General features: G+C 48.9%; 1 protein-coding gene across 6 annotated transcripts in view; it reads left to right on the forward strand.

Moving 5' to 3' along the window:
* Positions 1-21350, forward strand: part of SYNE2 (spectrin repeat containing nuclear envelope protein 2) — a 276194-nt gene extending 254844 nt beyond the window's left edge. For 2 of the 6 annotated variants that reach the window (XM_081146179.1, XM_081146180.1), the window contains 17 exons: positions 560-722; positions 4854-5041; positions 5546-5696; positions 6493-6675; positions 8015-8152; positions 8989-9183; positions 10335-10617; positions 11140-11208; positions 12096-12235; positions 14326-14440; positions 15162-15364; positions 16279-16479; positions 17357-17485; positions 18564-18755; positions 19481-19567; positions 19983-20032; positions 20288-21350. In XM_081146179.1, coding sequence (XP_081002305.1) covers positions 560-722; positions 4854-5041; positions 5546-5696; positions 6493-6675; positions 8015-8152; positions 8989-9183; positions 10335-10617; positions 11140-11208; positions 12096-12235; positions 14326-14440; positions 15162-15364; positions 16279-16479; positions 17357-17485; positions 18564-18755; positions 19481-19567; positions 19983-20032; positions 20288-20510 — 2710 coding nt within the window. In that variant the 3' untranslated portion in view covers positions 20511-21350. The remainder of the gene's footprint in view (positions 1-559; positions 723-4853; positions 5042-5545; positions 5697-6492; positions 6676-8014; positions 8153-8988; positions 9184-10334; positions 10618-11139; positions 11209-12095; positions 12236-14325; positions 14441-15161; positions 15365-16278; positions 16480-17356; positions 17486-18563; positions 18756-19480; positions 19568-19982; positions 20033-20287) is intronic. The other 4 variants (XM_081146181.1, XM_081146184.1, XM_081146182.1 and 1 more) reach the window with 4 other exon arrangements.
* The last annotated feature ends 3288 nt before the right edge of the window (positions 21351-24638 follow it).

Genomic DNA, 24638 nt, shown 5'->3' on the forward strand with positions numbered 1-24638 from the left:
CTCCTTTGTGGCTGACACAGTTGCCCCATAACGGGCTGGTTCTATGTGTACAGCACCCTCACCCCTCAGACTAGACATGCTGGGGTTTGGTACGTGTTCTGTGCTTACTCAAGAGGGGAATCCCATGGGAGGCATCTTGGGCCAAATACCATCCAGTGAACCAGGCGTGTGACATATTCTGCCGACAAGGAAGGTCCCTGATTGCTGCAGTCTCGGGGATCCAAAGACCGAGCAGGTAGAAGTCAGGTGTGGCCATTTAATCTAGAGAGAAAGATGGACTGGGCCCCAGGGGTCCCACTCTGGGAACAGTAGGACTTCATATTTGCTTGGGAAAATTAACTCTGAGTCCACTTGAAAGTCAACAGGAACAGCAGTTCTGTAAAGTGTCACATTCTGTGAAGACTCCTACCCGGTGAGAGTTGTTTCCTCTGTAAAATCAATAACCAGCGTAGGTTGGTTTTACCCTTCCAACGCCCTCATTGGAGCATTCTCACAACTAACTGTTGCATGTTTGTGTGTCCCCCCCCCTCCCTTTTTTTGTCCCTGCAAATATGTTTAGGGTGAAGAAGCTGAAGGAGACGTTTGCTTTTATTCAGCAGCTAGACAAAAACATGAGCAGCCTCCGCACCTGGCTGGCGCGCATCGAGTCCGAGCTGGCTAAGCCCGTGGTGTACGCCGTCTGCGATGACCAGGAGATCCAGAAGAGGCTGGCCGAGCAGCAGGTGGGAGCGGGGGGCTCGCTGGGGGGGGGGTGCCCCGCCCGGCTCAGCCCTGCCTCTGGCTGTGAGCCCGCGTGTTCACGTCATAACACTGGTTTTGCCAGACAAAGCCGACCGCCTGTCTGTGTTCTTGGACGTGTGAGGCGTCCCTCTCAAGGGCCCACCCCTCCACCACCATTCACATTGCTTTTTGTGAAATACTTGGAATAATCTTTAAGATGCCGACCTGCATTTTAGTGGCAAATAGGTTTTTTTATTTTGTTTTTTGTTTTTGTTTTTAAATATCTTTATTGATTTCAGAGAGAGGAAAGCAGAGGGAGAGAGAGAGATAGAAACATCAATGATGAGAGAGTCATTGATCGAGCCCACAACCCAGGCATGTGCCCTGACCGGGAATCGAACCCCGATCGCCTGGATCCTAGGTCGACGCTCAACCGCTGAGCCACGCCTGGCCGGGCTGTTTTGTATTTTTTTATCTTTGATCTTTGTATTGTTTTGTTAATAGAGGGGTAGGCAAATGTAGGTCTCCAGTTGTATGAGAGACACAGAGTTTATTCTTTTATTATTTATTTATTAATTAGTGTATTACTTATTTGTATCACAACTGTAAGCCTACTTTTGCCCAGGCCTGTATAGTTTTGGAAGGCAATGAATTGAGAGAAAAGTACTTTTTCTTACCAAGGGGGGTTTTCACGGGCTAATACTCTGAGCTGATAGAGTTTTTAAAAAATAAATAGAACATATAAGGTGTAATAAGAAGCCTGCTTGGACCAGCAGCTCGGGGAGCCTCCCCGCAGTACTCGCCGCGTTCCTGTCATCAGTACGTGTCCTCGGAGCCAGTTCTGGAAGTTCCCGTGGAAAACCCCTGAGCCCTACTGGTGGCCATCCCACTCCCCGGGTGCCCTGTGAGGTCGCGGGCTTAACATCCACGTCCCTGCCCTCCGAGGGCTCCCGCCTGCCCACTCGTTCTCATTGCTGCGCCTGAGCTTGTCGTTATTGGTAAAACCGTTGTTTATGTTGTTATTTCAGTAGCTGTCCTTCCTTCCCCTCTGGTTTTCTGAGACCTGTGAGCAGCCTCTGTTTTGACCACGTAAGCAGTATGGCTGTCAATCAGCTTCTCAGACTCGTATCTGTTTTCCTTACGTTACCCCCGAAGCCGTGGTGTCTGCCCTCGGTCAGCACACGGGGGAGATTCACCCACATGTCACAGCTGCCTAGAGACAGAGTAGCGGCTGAATCTTTCACCAGATTCAAGGCCAGAGGGTTTTAATGGTAACCGGTGCAGATGGTACCGTGAAGTAGAACTGAGTATCTGATACTACTCGTGGCTTAGATTTTCTTTATTCAGTCTGTTACAGTTACTGTTCAAATGATGCATATTCTCTGATTTTCAGATCAGTGTGATTGAGCAAGGCTACGGCGTAGAAATACTGGTTTTCCCACTTAGCCTCCAAAACTGAAGTGTGTCTTTTTCATTGAGGTCATCTCAGTTCTGTCTCTGCTTTGTGGAGAAGTGACTGTCGATACTGTGTTAATGGACGTTGCCGAGATTTTCATGCCGTTCTCAGTAGGGTCACAGCTACTAAACGTTGTCGGCTTTATTTACAAGTTTGACCCGCTAGGATGAATTTCTTGAACAGTCTGCTCATGGGCCTTGCAAATAGCCATTTACCCTGAGTGGTGAGTTTTTTCAGGTAAATGGTACAGAGGCTGGCAGCGTTGCTGTCCTCGAAAAATGACTGGGTGAATCTGGCAGGGGCTCGTGATGTGTGTGAATGTTTTACGAATCCGAAGTATGACAGCACATCACTGAATTGTGGGGAGTTTATTCCCAGAAGCATAGAACGTGGCACAGCTGGCACTCTCCTGCCTGCTTTGTCCCTCTGCTGAAATGGCGCCTGACTTCAGTCTGGTTGATTTATAGGTTCCCTCTCTCTAGATTTCAGAATCACCAATGTGAAATTCTTACTCTTTGGTTACCAAAAACAAAAAAAATGCAGCTGGTGTTCAGGACTACTGTTACTGTAAAGAAGTTAGATATTATTAGTTTTCTATAGCTACTGTAACAAACAAATTACAAATGTAGCATCTTAGCACCGGTTTATTTTGCTATAGTTCTGGAGGTCAGACATCTGATGCAGGGCTGAGGTCAGGTGTCAGCACGGCTGCCTCCTTTCTGGAGGCTGCGGAAGCGCCCCTGTCCTTGCCCTTTGCAGCTTCCAGGGCTCTCCTGCACTTCGTGGCTCGTGGCCCCTTCCTCTGTCCTCAGTGCCGGCAAATTGTATCTCTCTGCCTTTCTTCCACAGTCACTTCTCCGTCTCTCTACCTCCCTTTTCCACTTTTAAGGACTCTTGGGGTTACGTTGGGCCCACCCAGATAATTTAGGGTAATCCCCCTATGTTAAGGTCAGTTGAATAGCAACTTTAATTCTCTGTTGCCACGGAAACTAACATTCACAGGTTCTGAGGATAAGGGCATCTTGGGGAAAGAGGGGAATATTCCATCTGAGTTACCATGTGTGTATTGTACTAAGCCCAGGCCTTAAATGCTCCATCGAAAACACAAAAAACAAATGGGTCACACACACGAATTATGTAGGGACCACTTTAGAAAGGCCTTACCTGTGTTTCTACCACTAATTAAATGTAATAAATTGTTTGATTGCTTCTAGAAATAAAACCTAACACTTGGGATCACCACATAGTGCCTTCTGCAAAGTCCCCAGCCCCCCAAAGTGATGAAGAGACGTGACATGCTTGGACTCTCACTGTGACGTCCTTGGGGCTCCAGTGTGGCAGGGGCCGGACATTAGGAGAGTCCTTCCTGTCTCTCCGCTTTTGGGTAGAATCTCTTTAGGTGGCGAGACTTGGGTGGTTATTCCTGTGGAATGTGTCGTCTTCGGGTGTGAAGGAAGAGCGACCTCTGTGGCACTTTTACATCGAGAGCCACTTTTATTGGGCCTTCAGCTTCACTCCCGTTTTCTTGGGTTTCCTGATTCCTGTAGGCTGCCAGGTGGTGGCTTCAGGGGAATTATTGTCCCCCCCATTCTGTCATTACCAAGAGCTTCCTCCCCAGTGGGCCAGCTCAGCTTCATGCCCACCCCCAGACCATTCCCCAGGACCACCCTGGTGGGCTCGCCACCCTAGCTCCTCCCAGGGAGACAGACTGAAACCACCTCAGGGCCCCGCCCTTGTGATTTTGTGCACCTCAGCCCGGTTTCCTTCTTGTCCCCCTTTATCTTATCCCAGTTCCTTTTGTGCACTCACTCTTCCCGGCTGCATTGCCTGGCTCTAGTTTCATGCCTCCCCCAATCTCCTCTCTCTGCCCCCCAACCCCCCATCTCTTTCCCAGCTCCATTGCAGGGTCACCTGCTCAGCAGCAGAAACACAAACCGAGCAGGAGCCGTTTCCAGAGCTGCTGGCAAAAGTCTTTCACATTGTTTTGTGCTGTTCTTAGGTCCAGTTCTTCGGATTACATTGGAACACTTTTCTAAATCTAATTACTGTGGGGACTCACGCCTGAGTGGGTACCTGCGGTAGGATTATTGTCGGCATCACTCATTTAGCACCGGTGTTAGGATTCCTTATTTGTTTGTTTGTTCATTCATTCTTCACCCGAGGATATGTTTAGAGAGAGGGAGGGAAGGGGGGAGAGAGAGAGAGAGATTGATGTGAGAGAGAAACATAAATCCATTGCCTCCCACATGCACCCTGACCAGGGATTGAGCCTGAAACTCGGGCATGTGCCCTGCCTGGGAATTGAACTCGCGACCTTTATCAATGTGGGTAAATGGCGGGAAAGTCGTGACAACTCTGAACCAGCAAGAATCCCATGTCAACCTAATTGTAAAGCTGGTCCTCGCACGACCCTCTCAGGGGAGGGTCCCCTGCTCCCTCACCCTTCACATAGATCAACAGATCAATCCCAGTTGTTGCCGTGCTTAGGTTTTTTGTCGGGGACTACAGCACAAGGTGGTACAGAGATGAGAGAGACCCAGTCTGTTGCTCCCAGGACTGCGCCCCTGGGCTGGGAGATGGGGAGGGAGGGGTGGAGACCCTTTGATGCCAACCCTCCCACCACCACCACCATCGCCATCTCCATCTCAAGGTGCTTCTTGCTCCACTGTCCCTGTAGGACCTGCAGCGAGACATTGAGCAGCACAGTGCAGGGGTGGAGTCCGTGTTTAGCATCTGCGATGTCCTGCTGCACGACTCGGACGCCTGTGCCAACGAGACCGAGTGTGACTCCATCCAGCAGACCACCCGCAGCCTGGACCGGCGCTGGAGGAACATATGCGCCATGTCCATGGAGCGGCGGATGAAGTGAGAGCCAAGCTGCCCCTGAGTGTCTGGGGCGTGGTCATCCAGAGTCTGTGCCTCTGGCCTAAATGAGAATACCAGCGTCTACTCCCCTCAAAGGCTGTGGGTAGAGAAGCTCAGTGGGTGTAACAGTGCTTGTTAAAGAAAGCGGTCAGGAGACATCATCGGGGTAACATCTTTCCCTAGCTTTCGTGTGCCTCGGGTGTAACCGTGGCTGGCGCTGTGTCCCCAGCAGGAGGCAGGGAGGAGCCCTGTCTTGTTGGTTGGCTTCTGAAACAGGAGCTCTGAGGGGCTTGGTGCTCCTAGAAGGAAGGTGTCCTCACCTAGAAGCAGTGTCCCTGGGTATGTCCTGGAGGGGGTTGTAGGGTCTCTCTACCTGAGAAGATCCAGTGCTTGTGGGGGGAGGGGGCAGGGACAGGTAATGGGACCAGGCAAGAGAAAGAAAACTTACGAAAGCTCTGTGAAATGGATATAACAACTTGTACTAAGTTGCCTTCTTGCCGGCAGAATTGAGGAGACCTGGCGCCTGTGGCAGAAGTTTTTAGATGATTACTCCCGCTTTGAAGACTGGCTCAAGTCTGCCGAGAAGACCGCAGCCTTCCCCAATTCCTCAGAGGTGCTGTACACAGTTGCCAAAGAAGAGCTGAAGAGGTTTGAGGTAAAGACCCTCTCCAGCCGGTGCTCCTGGTGACCAGGCCTGCGGCAGGCTCGGGGGCAGCTGGAATGACTTCCTCTCCGGGTGGCCTCCCCCGCCGCTGCGCAGGGCCCCATCCACAACCCCCCTCAGCTGCTAAGACAGCTCTGCAGGGCGTTACCCATTTTTATTTATTTATTTAAAATGTCTTTATTGATTTCAGAGAGAGAAAGTAAGAGGGGGAGAGAGAGAGAAACATCAATGATGAGAGAAGCATTGATCGGCTGCCTCCCGCACGCCCCCGACTGGGGATCGAGCCCACAACCCGGGCATGTGCCCTGACCGGGAATTGAACCTCGATCTCCTGGATCCTAGGTCGATGCTCAGCCACTGAGCCACGCCGGCCAGGCTTCTTTACCGACTTATGCCGTCCACATGCTGTAAGCATGAAGTCTTGTTATTACTTTTAATCCTATTTTTCCATTGCTTTTAGAGGGAGTGGAGGGGGGCAGTGAGAGAGAGACATCAGTGGGAGAGACCCTGTGATTGGCTGCCTCCCGCAGGTGCCCCCACCAGGCTGGGATCGAGCCTGCGACTGAGATGTGCACCCCTGACTGGGAATTGAACCTGCCACCCTTTGGTCTACAGGGCGACGCTCTAACCACTGAGCCACCGGCCAGGGCTGAAGGCCTGTCCTTTAGTGTCACGGGAGCAGGTGGAGTGGGCCCCCCATTGCCGTGTTAGTTTGGGGGTCAGCCGCGTGCGGCGGCCGTTCGGGGTCCGGGAGGGGTGCCCTGAGGGACGCTGCTCTGTGCCGCAGGCCTTTCAGCGGCAGGTGCACGAGCGGCTCACGCAGCTGGAGCTGGTCAACAAGCAGTACCGGCGGCTGGCCCGGGAGAACCGCACGGACACGGCCAGCCGGCTGAAGCAGATGGTGCACGAGGGCAACCAGCGCTGGGACGGCCTCCAGAAGCGGGTCGCGGCCATCCTGCGCAGACTCAGAGTAACTCCTCAGCCCCGGCTGTGCGGATCTCGGGAGGAGGGACGCGCGATGCCAGGCTTGTCACAGGGCGGCGGGTGGATTTCACGGGAGGCCCACGCTGTCTAACGTTCTTCCCTTTGGTTCAAGCCCAAAGCTGCCAGGTTTTGTTTTTTTAAAGCGGCCTCTTGCCTGAGAACGGGCTTCTTGGGCAGGGCTTGTGTGTGTGACCTGTGTTACAAACACCCCTTCGCCTGTGTGACCCTGAAGGTGGCACGCTCGCTCACAGGCGGGCGGGGCGGGCACTGCCGTCACTGGGCTCGGCCCGACCTGGGAGGAGGCCCGCTCTGCCCCCTGCCGCCTCTGTGTCCCACTGGCTCTGGCAGCATAGGGGCGTGGACAGAGCCCCTCTGCACTGTCTGTGCAGGTTGGGGACAGCGATTCTCTGAATTTCAGAGCACCCTGGCCATCCTGTGAGGTTGCGTTTGGTTTTTTATGTAAACATTCACCTGAGATTTCTATAATTCAGAAGACGTGTTGTCTCCCCCTCCCCCTTCGGATCCAGGTGTAAACTGCCAGGACCTGTGTCTGCAGGAATTCGTGTCAGTCCCTTCTGTTCTCAGGGCAAAACGCTCTTGAAACCGTTCTAAAGAAAGGAAATCTGGGCTTCGGGGTTTTTAACCCTCTCAGGAAGACATTGGCTAGCTTTTCAGATAACCGCCTTGCGTTACGGTCTCTCCTGCTGAACTGACTGTGACAGTGTAACCCTCACTTGGCGCTGAATGCCATAGTTGTTTGGGAGTCTGTCGCCCGTCTCTGACGTGGTACCCCGAGAGGAACCCTCACTGGAGGTGACGACTCCTCATTGGGGTCCTCTCAGGCAACATCAGGATTAGATCAGTGACAGCATACAGGGCTGGTCCCGGCTCAACGCTGAGAGCCAGTCATTTTCCATCTTAAAGCTACTAAATTCTTCTTTTAATGAGCAAAAGCGTCCACAGATGGCTATTGGGCAAAAACGGGCACGGTGCCAGGCTTGGACTTTGACGGGGTTCCTTAGGGGACAGGAAAAATCTACCTAGACTAGAGAATTAGAGGATTTTAAATGCTGAAAGGACTTTAATGGTCATAGCCTGTGTTTCCCGTACCCCTGCTTGCTGGGGAAGATGCCAAGACTCAGATGTTGGGGAGCTTGTTTGGTGTCACTGGCCCCTGAATGCCCTGTGGGCCCCCGGGGTACCCGCAGACAGGCTTCTGTCTGAGTGCTCCAGGCGCCCTCTCCCTTCAGCCAGAAGTGGCCTTGCTGTCGACCTGAACTCCTGTCGTGCCATCAACACCAATGTGGCTTCTCCCCCTTCTGCAGCATTTCACCAACCAAAGGGAAGAGTTCGAGGGCACCAGGGAGAGCATCCTGGTGTGGCTGACCGAGATGGACCTGCAGCTGACCAACGTGGAGCACTTCTCCGAGAGCGACGCCGACGACAAGATGCGCCAGCTGAACGTGAGGCTTTCTCCCTCGGCGCCTCTGAAAGGAATGCACCTTCGCAGAGGAGAGCGGGCCAAGAACAGATTTCACCCGACACCCTCAGAGCAGATTCCAGAGCTGTTAAAGCAGCCAGGCCGTGTCCACCTGTGCTCAGCCGGCTTATCACGAGCAAGGATACTGTTCCCTGCAGCCAAGGGATACCTGGAACGAGGCCCTTTTCTCTCTTTGTCATTTATAATCACCCAAGGAGAGGACACCCTTAGGTTCCAAACAGAGGTCATGAGATGCTGTTTCTGCAGCACTCAGGGCTGAGGGGCATGTGCGGTGTCTGGGAAACTATCGGGGGTGGGGCCGAGAACAGATACCGCCTCCGCTCCCACTGTTGCCACTAACCTATAGTTCACTTTAATCTTGCATCACTCCCTAGATTTTACAGGAAGTTGAGAATGGAAATGTTCTGCCCCAATATAATGGCACTAATGAGCATTATTGTGCCAACAGAAGCAAATGCCCGTTGGTAACTTACTATGGGAAATTTTGTCTCCAAGTGTCAAAAAGACAAGTTCTCTCCTTCACACCCAATAACAGTACCTGGCCGGCCACGTCAGACTTTGAGAATCATTTACATTGGAAAAGTCAGTGCCCAGAAGGGGGAGGAAAACATACGTACAGTCATTTTAAATTATTAAATCTTCGTCACCTTGTTAAAAATGATGAAGCTAGAGTACTAGGTGAAGGAACAAAACAGTAATGACATTTAGATGCTTTTTCTGGGCCTTGTTATAAGAAACAGACGTCTGAGTCCTCGGGGAAATTTCTTTCTTTGAAATCCTTTCTGGTATTCTACGTAGGGTTTCCAACAGGAAATTACGTTAAATACCAACAAGATTGATCAGCTCATCGTTTTCGGGGAGCAGCTGATTCAGAAGAGTGAGCCCCTCGACGCCGTGCTGATCGAAGACGAGCTGGAGGAACTCCACCGCTACTGCCAGGAGGTCTTCGGCAGGGTCTCCCGGTTCCACCGGCGGCTGACGTCCAACGCGCCGGTAAGGGGGGCGCCCCCCGCGGGGGCTTCTGGGCCACTCAGGCTTGGTGTTTGTCCAGACTTATCATGGGATGGTTAATAATGATTTATTTTATGATTTATTTTTTTTTAAAAAGCTATGTTGTAAAATTTTATTTCCGCTCATTAATATAGAGCCACAGTTACTTAGAAGCTCCCATTTCCCAATGGAAAGGACGGCACTTCTGAAAAGTCTGCCCCTTTTACACTTTCCCCACGTGCTCCTCAGTGCAGGCTCCTTCTGGCCTGTGTCAGGACCCCTAGGATATTTTTATAACTGTTCTGGTTTTGCTTGCGGTGTTAACTTGGGGGTGTACTGGCCTTTTCCTCTATCTCCGTGCCTGGGAGCTCTTAACATCTGTGCCTTTCCGGTGCTTCGTTCTCACCACTGAAGTGCCGAGAGCACCAGCTTTTGAAAGCATCTGTGATGTTTCCCTTGGCAGAGGGGCCTTTGGGGACAGTCAGGTGGAGTTAGGCCATTTTCAGAGTTGTCTGCCTCTGTGTGCCCAGCTTTAATGAGGACCACCAATTAGCACAACTGGCTGCCTTTTCTTTTTTGGGTCTTTGACTGCCCAACTTCAAACTTAATTTCTTCATCACACAGAGCCTCAAAAATAACCTCCATTACTCTTGTTTTTAGGATAGCAATTTATGTTCATTTTTCTTGGAGTCATGATAACACAGGGAACCAGATTCTGTATCCTGAACAATAAGCCAGGGATGAAAAGAAAGAACCTGGCACGTGTGGTCCTTGAACGTGTGAATCTTACTCAGAACACGAAGTGCCTTAAATTTTTTTAAATTTTTAACTTTCTGATTCTTGGAGGAACCTGTATTAACCATCAAGAAACGATAGCCTCCCCCAAAAAAAGAACGTTGGCCTCCATTTCTTTTCTAGATAAAGTTGTGTAACTTAGATGATCAAATTTAAGATGTTTTCCAGGAAATAAAATGGAGTTTTGCAAAATACAAATCCCAGGCCCCACACTGGATGTAGAGTGTAAATGGGAATAACCGGCCCTGGACGCTGGTGGCCACTCTCAGGAACTGCTGGCGGGCAGGCTTCTAATGCCCCTCATAACCACAGCAGCCCGTGACTGGGCTAATTCTGAAAACTGGACACTCCCTTTGTAGGGCTTGGAAGATGAAAGGGAGGCCTCCGAGAATGAACCGGACATGGAAGACCCCAGAGAGATCCAGACTGACTCCTGGCCTAAAAGGAGAGAGATGGAGGAGCCCTCGTCTCCTCAGTCCCTGTGTCATCTGGTGCCCCCGGCCCTGGGCCCCGAGCGGTCTGGCTGCGAGACCCCCGTCAGCGTGGACTCCATCCCCCTGGAGTGGGATCACACGGGTGACGTGGGGGGCTCGTCCTCTCACGAGGAAGACGAGGAGGGCCCATACTACAGTGCGCTGTCAGGTAACAGGCCTGGGGTTCCGGAGCCCTTGAAACTGACCCACTTGGCTGTTCTGAGCACCTTAGCAGCGTGGCCAACTCTCGATCCGAGTCCAGCTTATGGCTGACCCGGACTTCCTGTGGCTTCCCGTGTTCGGTCCCGCCCACCCTGACTTACCTGAGAGTTGGCGCCCTCCTATTACAGGTGGGACGAAAGGGAAACGATGAAAATTCACGTTGGGCCACAAAGGCTATTCGCTGGTGGCTCCGCTCTGGCTCATCAGCGAGCTTTTCAGTCGAGTTTCCCAGAGTATCCGTAGACGGAGTGTTTTCATTCTTTCTGTGCACTTCACCTCCCCCGCCACTGCTTTGGACAGTTGGGAGTTGGCTGAAAAAATCCTTCTGGTTTGTTTTTTTTTTTAAAGCTTTTTAATAAAAACAGGTAAAGGGTAGTTACCTTTCTCCTTCCAGCTGACAATGTTTCTACTGTTTTAACCAAATGCTGGGGCATTCCTGCAGTGAGGAAATGACATTATTCTTTTTCAGATGTAGAAATCCCTGAAAATCCTGAGGCATATCTTAAAATGACCACAAAAACTTTGAAAGCATCTTCTGGTAGGCCCCTGCCCGTGCATGTGTCTCAACGTGGCAGCACCCCGTGGCGCACACTGCATCCTAAGCCTCGCTCCCGTGTCGTGTCTGACCTCTGCCTTCCGTGACACCATGGCCTCGTGGCATGGTGTATGCGCACGCGCACTCACACACCTGCGCTCGCAGAGGCCCCGCCGGGCCGGGGCGGCCTCGCCTCCGCCCCTCCCCCCTCGGCCTGCGCAGAAGGGAGCCCTCCGCCCCGCCGCCTTAAGTTTTATCTTCCCGCCGTCTAACTCGAGTCCTTTGGCATGGGCCAAGCTTTCCTCAGGGTGGCTTGGTTTGGAACTATTCCCTGCTTACAGTGGTTTCCCGGGAAGAGGGTGGGTGAGTGGGTAGGTGAGGGTAGAGGTACTGTTGCGTTTGTCACAGAAGAAACCTTCCTGTCCTTGACTTGCAGCTCTAATCTCTCTTCCCCGCCTCCCCCCTCTGCCGCCGTGGGGTCAGCCACGAGCCGCCCTTTGGCTCCCAAGTCCATCCTAACGTTTACTCTTCCCCTCCCTCCTGAAAGGCCTGCAGTCCTCTTGGCCCCCAGACCCAGCTTGCTGCCACTGTCCCCACCACTAGAGACCCCGGCTCCAACATGCCACTCATCCTGCAGCCAATCACATGTTCGTTGTGCTCCATGGTGAACCCATCTAGTGAAGGCCCAGTGTTGCTCAGTTGCATGACTCATTTCATTCCCTTCTGGGACATACTGACATTTTGCAAACGTGCATGCTTTGCAAGGAAAGCTGCCGAACTCATGTTACACTGTAACCTGATGCCATGTTACCCATAACCATTTTTGTGTAACTAAACATGAGTCCATTGGTTGAAGAGAATGGACTGTCACTTGCTATTTTTTGTTTCAGGTAAATCCATTTCTGAGGGCCACTCGTGGCACATTCCTGACAGCCCTTCCTGTCCCAAGCATCGCTACAAACAAATGGGAGGTGATAGGAATGTGCAGCCCATCCCTTCAGATTCCAGCACCCCTTATAAACCAGCCTATGTAAGTCTTCATTTAATTTTTTAAAATTAAATTTATTGGGTGACACTGGTTAATAAAATTATATCGGTTTCAGGTGTACAATCCTTTACTACATCATCTGTATATTGTATTGTGTGTTCACCACCCCAAGTCAAGTCTCCTTTCATCACCATTTATCCCCTTTACTCTTCTACCTCTCCCTCCCCCATTTCCCTTTGGTGCTCACCATACTGTTGTATGAGGTGGGGTTTTTTGTTTTGTTTTTTCACCCAGCTCCACCCACCCCCCGACAGTTGTCGGTCTGTTTTATCTATGAGTCTATATCTATTGTGTTTGTCAATTTTGTCCATTAGAGTCTACATATAAGTGAAATCATACAGTACTTGTCTTTCTCTGGACTTGCTTATTTCACCCAAGCGACTGAGTAAAATAGAATTTTTCAAGACAGGGATCTTGGTGTACAGTGTGCGTGCTTACTGCTCGGGCGCATTTTGAGTTGGTTTTCCCCCGTTGGCAGCATCTCCGCCGAGCTGTCCATACTTCATTAGAACCCTGGAAAAACTGGCCCAAGTTAAAAATATGTTTCCGGCCAGAATCCATCCTTGCGTGTGTGGACATGATACAACACTATTACCTTTGAGTCAGTCTTCCATGCAAATAATGGAGAAGCAAAGGGTGGGCTTCCTGAGCTGCACTGGAGCTCCCGAACCTTTGTTATATTTACCTTCTGACCACACATCCTATTCAAAAATTATGATTTCCTATCCCGTATGATTTGACCATGAGCTGTGGTAGACGTGGGTTTGGTTCCTAGCCCTGTCAGTAATTGCTCTGGATCCATAAGCAGTTTGTCTGCCTCTGTGAGACCTTCCTCGCCTGAGGATCAACATACCTTACAACATTGTCGTCGTTAGGATTGGTGTGTATGAAGTTCTGAAGAAGGCCTCAGAAGTGGCTGCCATCATTATTACTACTACTACTCTGTATATGGTCTGTTGTTATTTTTAACAGTGACTGTTCCTCCTTAGTTGAATTTCCCTCGGCAACATGAGCCCTTGGCACGCCTCTGGCTACGCAGCTGTTGGGGGGCAGCCAGCCTAGGATTTAATGTTGGCCCCAGAGCATTCTCAGTACAGAGAAATAGCAATGAGTTGAAATTGGAATGTCTTGTGCATTTTTAGTCTTATCTCTTAGAAAAACCAGAAGCAATGTCAGCATCACTGGATGAGTCCTCAGAGTGCCTTCTGTGTGTAGCAGTGAATAGTGCTCGATAATTAGAGAAGATTCCTGACTGCGCATGGTCAGATCAGAGTCGTTTAATAATGGACTGTCCATGCCCAGTTCAGAAACTCTTGCTTAGCAAGCAGTTATCATTTGTAATCTGTCCCTCTGTGCAGAATAAGGCCTCATGGTCTGAGGGAGAGAGACCCCAGCATCTCGCCTTTGCTTTACACCCACAGTTCCAGTGACTATGCTTGTGTTCCTCATATGCCGGCTGTTTTGCTGTCTGAAACCAGGCACGTCACCACAAATCTGAAGGTTTTTTATATTTTCATTCTACACAAAGAGACCATATGGACACAATCCAAAGAAATCATGGCTTTTCTAAAAAGGGTACATTTATTTTTGGGAAGGACACAAGAACAGCGGAAGATAAACACTTGGTAACGAACAGCCCTAGGAGGCAGGTTTGTCCTCTGTATTGTTCCAATTCCTGGTGACAGTGATGCCACCAGCTCTACAGAGTGGCTCAGAGGAATAACCAAAGCTTTAAAAACACTGTACAAATATAAAAGCGCTAACACAGCAACTGTCTGATAAGCTCAACAACTGTTTTAACTCTTCTGCGTGGTTCCTTCGGGGAGTGTTAGGAAGCCTCAAGTGAAATCCGGTCTTTTTATCCCCTCTCTGGGCCTCTGCTGAGGCTTAGTTCCGCCCTCAGCGCTGCTTGCTCGTCGGTGCTGCCCACACACGGAAGCTCTTACATTTCCAGCAGGTTACCCTTGGGAGGAAAGGGCTCCATGTCCTCACCGAGTACCTGGTAACATGAACCAAGATGCTCTTCAGCCTTTTAAATGTATAGATGATAACGTAGAATTGGCTCGTTCTAGGTGAAGCTGCTGTTGTCTCCAGGTACCAATGGTGGCAAAGAAGGCCCGAGCGTCCTGAATGGCAGCCCGCAGCCGGAGGACGAGGGGCCGGCGTCCCTCCCCGGGCAGCAGTCAGGTACAGTCAAGGCAGGCAGTCTGAGGAGGGTTCGAGTGTACATTGAGGTTAGTCAGGGATTTAAGTCACGGCTCGACAAAACGTTAATTAGCAATTGCCCAACTATAGAATTCAGCAGAACTGCTACACTTCCCCTGCAGCAGCCAGGTTATTTCAGAATTAGCTGGATTTATGTATTTATGAACACATTCTCGGGCTGCTTGCTTTACCTTCAGAACTCTTCTCTAGATGTAGACAAAATGGGCCTCAGGTGATGAAGTGTATGATTTAGTGACTTCGTGTACGTGAAGATCAGGCACAGGAAGATGATTTTCAAAGAGTTGTGTCAGGTGTCTCCCCACGAGAACAGTTCGATTATAAAAATAATTACTCAACTCAGTCTAAAGTCAAGCTGACAGCCCTGACCTGATCATTCACAGACCAAAGGAGAAAGTGCCCTAACAGCAGCATGAATTGCAGTGCTGAGCTTGGGACCAGCATGCATGCTGGCCACGTGCTGGGTCTCCTACCCAGCTAGCGCCTCACTCTAGCTCGGTGGGAGTGTGGTGGTACTGGCCTTGAACCCCACAGCGAGGGAAACCTGCCACCCACACCAGGAAAGTGATGACTCCCCAGTGCTGAGCCTCTGGCAGAGAGCACCCCTCACAGGTCTTATCACCCTAACCCTGGATTGGGTGGAGGCGGAGAAGTCTGTCTGCATGATTGCTGCTTTTTATTCCAGGTGCCTTTGACGGGTGGGAGCTGGCTCAAGCACAAGAACTTCACAAGAAACTCAGAATAAAACAAGACTTGCAGCAGCTGAACTCTGATATCAGCGACATCACCACCTGGCTGAAAGACACTGAAGCGGAGCTAGAAACATTAAAGATGGCAGAGCCTCCCTCTGATGTCCAGGGACTGGAACTCAGGGTGAAGAGACTGAAGGTGAGTCAGAGCAGACAGACCGAGTCTGTTAGTGGGGTAGGTGGCAGGTTGCGATGTTGTGTAGTCTCGGCCACCACTCTCTTCCATTTCACTTCTGTAACTGGAGGGACACAGACTTAGGTCTTTGTTTTCATTCAGAAGAGCATCTACAAATGGTCCCAAAGCCCAGCCTAGTGCTGGGAAGATCTGATTTCAGAACCACCTGTAGGCTCTTATGGGGGTGCCAGTGGGCACTGAGAGGCAGCTTAAAAACACCCGTCTAGACTGTGCCGTCCGGACTGGTGTGCAGCATTGAGGGTGGAGGACCAGCTACTGATGAATTCCGTGGCCCAATCTGGTGACTCTACTACATGGTTAGGATTTGTCACCCGCACAGTGAGCCTTCACCCCACTGGAATGCCTGGCCAGGGAGGGGCAGTTAGAGCCTTTCACTTTGGGGTGCCCTGAGCATGAGCCTGTGCTCCTAAGAGGACCCAGGGCAGGCAGCCTTCATATTTGTACTGTTGTTTTACCTGTGCATCAGTATATCAGGGTAACCATTCATCCTAAGGAATAGCACTTCTGTCATACCGAGAGGCAAATGCAGGCGAAGTAAGTGTGCTTTATCTGGAAGACTTTTAATCTGGTCCAGAAATGTTATGAAGCCAACCACAGCTCAGCGGGGTCTGGTTGAGTTGGCCTCCGGTTAAGCTGGCCGGCCAGGAGACAGGCCTCTGCTCAGCCCGGCAGCCAAGTTCACTGACCTTGTAAGGCAGCTCCCTCCCCTGACGCTTCTCAGCCAGTCACGAGGTCACTCTTGTTTCAGTGGCCTCAGCTTGGAAAAGTGTTTGGAGAACCTGTTCCCACAGAGGTTCAAAATGAACCCTACACCACTGTCTTCAGAGTGCCTCACCCAATCTTCTCTTCTGCTGTAGGAGATATTAAAAGCCTTTGACACCTACAAGGCTTTGGTGGGCTCCGTCAATGTCAGCAGCAAGGAGTTTCCGCAGACCGGGAGCAGCGAATCCAAAGAGCTCCATGAGAGAGTCGGCCAGCTGAGGCTGCACTGGGACGCGGCGCAGGGTGCGGTGGAGAGCTGGAGAGAGGGCTTGCGGCAGTCACTCATGCAGTGCCAGGTACGCCACCCACAGCCCGCGCCCAAGGCCCACGTGGGTGGGAGGAGCGGGTATTTGTATCACGCTTGGGCTGTTTTGGTGCAGCCAGATATGGCTTGTGTTAGGAAACGTGTGCGTTGCCATTTGTTTCCAAAGAGGCCCACCTGCTGTCTGAGAGGCCTGACGCTTGCCCTGTATCTCCTGCTCTGTTGCCCAGGCCCACTCATAGTGTGAGGGTTCCAGCAAGCATTCCAGTGGTCAGAAATGCCACTCCAGCATTGCCCCATCTCTGTCCTTTTGCCAGGAAGGCTGCATAGCAGGGTAATTAAGACACCTGGCCCTGGAACAAGGAGCAGTTTAACCTGCTCTGCAGCTGTGGGACTTTGGGCAAATCATTGAAACTTCTGGACCTCAGTTTTCTCATGTGAAAAATGGGGAAAACTTTAGTGTCTTCCTCACAGGGTCTTTTTAGGACTACATGCTTTGTAATCTTAGCCCAGCACCTGACACGTAGTAAATGCTCAGCCCGTGTTACCGCTTACCCCATCTTAGGGAACATGAGCCACCCGTAAGCCCACATGCAGCCCTGTCCTGAGGCCACAGCCTCTCTCTATTGGGTTGTCTCCTTTAGCCACTGAACCCAGCACATTTGTCAAGTAATTTGTGTGGTCTTCCTCTGTCATGGCAGGTGGGGCATTCTGAAGCCCCAGCACTGTTCACTTGACAAAATTTGTCAGGCCTCCTGGGGCTGTGCCAGGTGCTCTCCTTCCCCTCCCTTCAGGGCCCTTTTATTCACTGGATAAGAAGGGCAGATGGCTCCAATAGGCTAGAAACAGCCAGCACACCTTACTTCGTAGTTTACGAAAAGTCAATGCTATGATGTGCGTTGTTTTTTAAGGACTTCCACCAGTTGAGTCAAAATCTGTTACTGTGGTTGGCGAGCGCTGAGAGCCGGAGGCGGAAGGCTCATGTCACTGACCCCAAGGCAGACCCCCAGGCTCTCCTGGAGAGTCGGGGACAGCTCATGGTAAGTCTTCTGGAGGAGTCTGCACTACCCTAGCCTGTCAGGAGTCAGTACGTAGGTAGCCTCACCTAGTGCTTCTGGAAACAGCAGTGCCACTGGGTGTCTACTGAGCATCCCTTAGTGGTTGTGAAGCAGGGTGGGCTGCAGGGAGGAAGAGCATGGCCAAGAGCAGGAAGTCTTCAAGACTCAGGAACTGGGGACAGTGGTGTTTAGCAATATCCTGAGACACTTAAGGCCATTTGAAGTATTTTTTCCCTGGTGAATATGGCTCATTTTGGGGGAAATAAGACGCTCAATTGTCCACATGTATGAGCTTTCTATACCCACTATAGAAAAGTCTTACTTCTTGGAGGTCACTTGTGTCTCCATATACTTATTTCACTCACAAGTTAACATGAGACTTCACTTTTACTCAAGTTGACATTTTTATCCACATATAGATATGTGGTTTAACTTTAAATATTTTAAATTTAATCACAGTACTGGTCGTTGTTTAAAAAACATTTTTGTGCTAAAACCTTTGTAAAGCCACACCCTCCAGGATAGCACTGTCCCATAAAACTTCCTGTGGCGACAGAATGTTTTGTGTGTGCTCTGCCCAGTATGAGAGCTGCGGAGCACCTGAAATGTAGCTGCTGTGACTGAATATGAACTTTTCATTTTAATCAGTGTAAACTTAAAACAGCCACATGTTGTCTAGTGGCTACCACATTCGACAGCAAGCAAGATGGCTCCCTCTCTATTTCTAAATAGTATGCGTAAGCTGCTTTTTCTCAATTAGTCCACTTTAGATTTTCCCTTGACCTGCTGCCATTAGTGGATAAGGGCCCTGTGTTCCCTCACTGCTTTCCTCTGACTCCTCCAGCAACACAGCCATCTCCAGAATGAGAAGGAATAAAGTAGGGGTAGGGTGTAACCAGTTGCTATCTAAGGATGCGGGGCTTGTGGACACAGGTGGGAGGAGCGGACAGCTCTGGAATGAGCACCAGCCATCGTTCATCCCTGGTGAATGAGAAAGCCTCACCCTGCACACCAGCTCCCCTTCGCACAAGCAAACTGTTTCACTCTCTTCTGTCCTTAGCAACTGGAAAAGGAGCTAGTAGAACGTCAGCCTCAAGTAAACTCCTTACAAGAGATTTCAGACAGCCTTCTTATTAAGGGGCATGGAGAAGACTACATTGAGGCAGAAGAGAAGGTACACGTCATCGAGAAGAAACTCTCACAGTTACTGGAGCAAGTGTCCCACGACTTAATGTCCTTGCAGGGAAGCCAGGTGAGTCCCCTGTGGCTTTTAAAGTTGTCACATTAGATGCAAACAGGAAGGCGGTGTTGCAGCGGTGCTGTGGGAGAGAGGCCACAAACGTGCCATGGGAGTGGCGTCTCTAGTGATACTCTCCCTAGCTGTGGCCTTAAAAAGTTACGTAAGCTCTTTGGGCTGTTTTATCATTTGTAAGAGGGATATAACAAGAGTACCTTCTTGTTAGAGTTGTTTTTAATAACCCAGCCATACTACTACTCCTGTCATTTCTGTCTTGCCTTCATGTTAAAGACACTCGAGTGGCCATGTTTTCAAGTCCTCTCCTCTGTCCTGGTCCTTCTCTTGTTTGTCTGCTTTCTGCTCTTTATGTTGCAACTCAACAAATAAATACCCAAACCATGCCCCCTCCATTCTAGAGAATACATTTCCTATTGTCTCACTGGCCACCTGATCCCATCAACAATTCCCGTGAGCTCATTGCCAACTATTTCTGTCCCTCTTGCTCCTGCTGAACTCAGTCTCCCCCAGTGTGTCTGTGGGTTTTTAATGCAAGAGGTTGGCCTTGTTTACATTCCCTTTGGTCTGAAAATGTCCCTGTTAGAGTGGGGAGTAAGCAGTAGAAGAGCCCCCTCTTCTGAAAGATCTGAGCTGGGGGAGGGTGGCTCAATGAAGAATCTGCATGAAGCACATTTTTGCTCTGTTTCCCTGAACTGAATGAACTCTTGGGGTATGGATTTCAGATCCCAGACCCGTCTCTGCCCAGCTTGGATGAGGTGGATGCTGGAGACTGGCCTCCAGCAGCGTTTGAGCCAGCTCCCCAGGCAAAGGTGAGAGCCCTCCCTGCTGTGAGAACCGCAGTGGTTAGTTTTCAGAGTCACTGAGAGGACAGGAACTGGAGACTCCAAGGCCCCACTAGATAACTCATGATACGACGCATGGCTTCAATCTGCTAGTCAGTGGGGAAAGGCTTACTCAAATACACTTGTAAAGACCTAACTCAGAAGATTCTCTTTGGGACTGTAGCAGGTTGTGAAAGACGGGAGCCCTTCTAGCATTGAAAAGGCTTCCCGATCTTCATTAACAACAGATCAACAAACGCAACTCTTTCTTACCTCAGAGTTTAATACCAAATGTATTACTCCAATCTCAAAAACTTGTCAGAAAGCCTACCTAAGGAAGGATGTTTCATCATAGACAGAACTAAACTATATTCAACTCACTAATTGGATTGTTTTTATGCAGCAGTCTGGAGCAGAGAGAACTACGAAAGGCAAGAACAAGATAGACAACAGGTACGAGCCCTGCAGTCACAGCACTGAACTCCTGTTCCACCTCCTCACCTCACCAGTCTTGCCAATGCCACCATCAAGTGCTTTGTAAAAACCCGGTTTTCTTTAGTCTGGAAAGCGCTAGGCTTCTCTTCTAAACCTGGCACCATTTTAATCTCAGGTCCTGGGTGTCTTACTTACGTAAGCAGGGGTCAGGTAACATGAGTGGGTTTTGCCTCTGGAACCTCCTGAAGAACTCTCAACCTTCTCTGTTGACAGGGTGCCTGGCCCTGCTGACCCAGGCAGCTCAAGGCCGCAGCGCTCCTTTCTCTCCCGGGTGATCAGGGCGGCGCTGCCCCTCCAGCTGCTCCTCCTGCTGCTGCTCCTCCTGGCCTGCCTGCTGCCCTCCTCAGAAGAGGACTACAGCTGCACTCAGGCCAACAACTTCGCCAGGTCCTTCTACCCCATGCTGAGGTACACCAACGGGCCACCCCCAACATAGAGGGCTCAGCCTGCCAGCAGCACCACCCCACCAGCCTGTTTACTCGGGAGCCCGACTCCTGGCCCCAGACCAACCTGTGAGTGACTGAGGGGTAGCAGGGTCCAAGGATCTGCTGCAGACACCTCCCTCAGGGCCTGGCCAGAGGTCTCTCTTGGGACCCAAGGCACGAAACCTGGGCAGCTTGGCAAAGCTAGTTGACTGGTTTTGGGATCTCAGAAAACTGCAGTTTCCTAAAAAGCCAAGCACTTTGTGAATTCTGATTTGTAAAACATTATTAAAATGTAGCTAATATGGTGAAATGAACAGTAGTGTTCATCACATAGTATATATTCTAGAAACAAGCCAGCAGATTCTACCTTAGAAATGGTTCAGAAACCCACATGCATCCTTGGCTGATTGATTGAAACAATTATATTTTAAATGTTTAGAATTAATTTACCCCAATCAGCTAGCAGTTTTGAGCTACAGGTTATAAACCAAAATGTTCTGTTCAGTACTTAGGTCTGCTCTTTTATATTGCTTTAAAATTTTAAAGAAATTCTATTGCATGGATGTGGTTATTTGTGCATATTTTTTAACAATGCTGAATCTGTATGAATGTAAACTTTGATTTTTTTAAGAAAATCAGATTTTAGCTTGAGCTTTTGACTAATGTACAGTAAATGCCAAACTACATACTTGATAGGGACATTTTTGTAAGTTAATTTTATAAGACTTTTCACATTCAAAGTGCTGCTTCAGGTTGTAACTGTTTGGCCACAAGGGGGTTGGTACAGATACCTGAAGCTGTTTGTCATATGTACAACTCAGATGTTTCTCATTAAAACAAAAAATAGCCATACTTTTGTTGTGCTGGATTATATTACAAAGCAGCTAAATAGTATGTAAAAATCATTTTTGTTCTCTGGGAGATTGTTAACTATTTGGAGGGATTTATTGGTTTTAGGTCTGAGCTTTACATTCTACTTAACTTTGTACAGAATAATATGAGATCTAGAAACCTACCCCTTTATACAAGACAGTTACCCAGTGTGACCCTCCAGGGCAGTGAGGGCAGCCTGGTGTAGAAGGTGGTCACAAGGGAAAGGATCATTTCACCCGAGAGAACTAACATAACAATGTTAAGCAAACATTACAGGGAAAGTCACCTGCTTTACATACAGTCTATCTCTCACCTAAACCAAGAGGGTGATTAGAAGTTTCTGAGCCATTTCCTTGTTAACCACTCCTAACCTGCACCTTGGGAGGCACCACTGACTCCACAGCAATCTCAGTCCCCTCTTCTCCTTCCAAACACAAGCCTCCAGGAAACTCAGACTTTCAGGGGTGAGGCCATAACTTCTGTGGATCAGACACCCCCAGGACGCAGCAGGTCACCAAGCAGCTTTACAGAAAGGGACCAGTTGAAGAGAATCCATTTCACTTTACCAAATTGTTAGAAGAGATCAGGAAACGTTACTTTTTTACCATGTAACTTCAGAGTCTTTTAACTCTTTAAAATAATTCACCCCTTTTCATGGATTACAGTAATCCCAGAGGAAAATTTGCGAAAATGTTACCCAAACTTTTCATTTAAGCCACTAAGTTGGTTAGAAGGTGTTTGCTCCAGTTTGGCAGAGCTCTACCTCTTCCTTCCAGACCAAAGGAGGTGACCACTGTGGAGTCCTTTTCTGCACTTACAAGGGACTCTGGCAAGTAAAAGTTGGAAAGAAAGTGCTGTTTGCATTTTAAAGCCTAATTATGCATTCCAATTCTCAGGACAAACCCTCCCCCCCCACCCTGCCCCCAGAAGCCTCTCTACATTCTAAACTCAGTATAGTCCAAAGGCTTGTTAACCAGAATCTGCTTTACACTGTCCTAAAGGTTTATATTCCCTCCCTCAAGGGAAATTTTCAAATGACTCTTGGCATTAAGATAACCTCAGTATCAGTGAATGATTTCCTCCCCATCCCTGACTCAGGGTTTAATACTAATGGACTCAGGTGAGATAATTACAGAAAATCTACCCATTTATATATTTATATTTGTAGGCTGCATTTTACTGGAGCACACAGCACCTGTTGTCTTAAATCACAGTGAGATCAGCTGACTAAAGATTGGATTGGCACTGTTTAAAAAGCCTTCAGCAGCATAAGTCAGAGATTCTTAACTCTCTTGAAATTGGATGCAAGCATTTGTTTTATGTACCTTTTTCCAGGAAGAGCGTCCGTGGTTTTTATTAAATTCTTAAAAGGCTCTGCAAACCTAAAGTAGAATAGAATTCAGAATAGAATGGCAACACTACTTAGCTTAATCCCTGAAAATTCTTACACTCAACTCCCAACAAATACATTTTTAAAACCAAAATTATGAAAAACACTTTATTTAGCTTATGTGACATTAAACTTCTTTCTGCAACAGTTCCATTAACAGTAAAGGGACACAGCAAAGAAAAAGTGGTACCTGGAGGAACGGAAAGCAGACCTCAAAATCTTCTTTCACGCAACAGCAAACATTCAGTTGTAAAAAGGCCCAAATTTAAAAGCCTGCTAATGATACTAAGCATTCATCTGAAAAAAATGACATCCAGCCGATAGTCTCTGAGGTACACAGGACTGAGAGTTGAGCACTTAGAGGAACAGATGCAGCAGCATAGGTTGTGCAGTTAACAGGAGCTGTTCAGGGCCAGCATGGGCAAGCCCTTGCCCTTGCCCTTGCCCTTGCCCTTCCCATAAAAGAAAACCACCATCGCCAGTGACTGGCCCACAAATTAATAGGACCCTCAACTCCAAAGCAACAGAAAGGGTTATAAGAAGATCACAAATCGCAAAGAATGCATTTCTGTAGAGCTGCCACTAGAGCACACATTCCAGCAACTTTGAGAGCTACAGAGAATAAATGGCATGTATTTCACACTATAGGAAACCAGACTCCACAGGGATGCATCGGTGCCTAAAAGATGTGTTTTACATGGGTAAACTTCCAAGGAACTGTACCTGGGGGAAGCAGTAACAGATAGAAGTAGGTTATGGCAGTACTAGCTACTAGCTGATGAGCCCCGGATGGGAAGACTGGAATAACAAAATTAATCTTCCTTTTGTCCACCTGTCATGGCTGCTGTTCTGTAAAGGTTCATGCACACCCCGTCTAGGCTGAGACGACGGTAGGATCTAAAGGCAACTGTAATTTAGCCATCTCTCCATTTCTCACTGAAATTCAGCTTGAACAGCAGACTCTTACAGAAGCAAGTCCTGCAGCAGGAACAGTGCTAGCCTGGCACACAGAAGACTTGAATTCTGGTCTAAACTGTCAGGTGTAGTTTTACTGACCTTGAGCAGGTCAGCTTACCCCTCTGGGCTTTAATTTACACATGCATAAAAGATAGGACTGAACTTCTATGTCTGCAAAAGTGTTCCAGAAATTGGGGCCGGGGGTGCCACTAGTGGGCCCACTTAAATCAGAGCAGCCATGCTTGTCAGATTGCATTTGGTAAATGGATTCTGCAGTCTAAATATATTCTTTAGTTTTCTTTTTAACTAGTTAAACTGCATGGTTACTTTCAGCACTGGAACTTCAACTGTGTATGTTTAGTTCTGACACTTACTCCCTGTGTGATCTTGAGCCAGTTTGCTTATACTCTCTAGTTTCCACAGCCAGAAAAAGAGGACAACAGTAATTGCTATGAGGATTAACTGGGGTGGATGAGGCATGAGAACTGTCTGGCACATAGTAAGTGTTCCTCAAATGTTATTTTTAGGTACTAAACAATGTATTTTTACCATTTCCTTCACATAACCTTTTACTATGTTTTTAAAGATTTTTAGTGGCTTAAAGAAATGTGTCAAATCTTAATAAAAATGTTTTGTTTCAAAACAGACCTAGAAACAGAAGGTTCACCCTGAAAAGGTGCCAATATATGCAAGTCCCTTAGCAAATTTAAGTACAACCAAACTTGATTGTCACATGCTGGAAAATTCTAGAATTGCTTCAACTTGGCTTATGTCTATGACTATATAATGTAGCTCTGCCAAGAAATGCAAACTGATTCTTTTTTGCTGAAATTTAAAATAATTGCCCTTCTAGCTGAGTTAGCAGGTGAAACAACCCAAATAATGGCAATCTCACTGCCGAGCTTTTGATTTTGCACTG

Source organism: Miniopterus schreibersii (genome assembly GCF_964146895.1).
Source record: "Miniopterus schreibersii genome assembly, chromosome: 1".
In the NCBI taxonomy this organism is placed as follows: domain Eukaryota; kingdom Metazoa; phylum Chordata; class Mammalia; order Chiroptera; family Miniopteridae; genus Miniopterus; species Miniopterus schreibersii.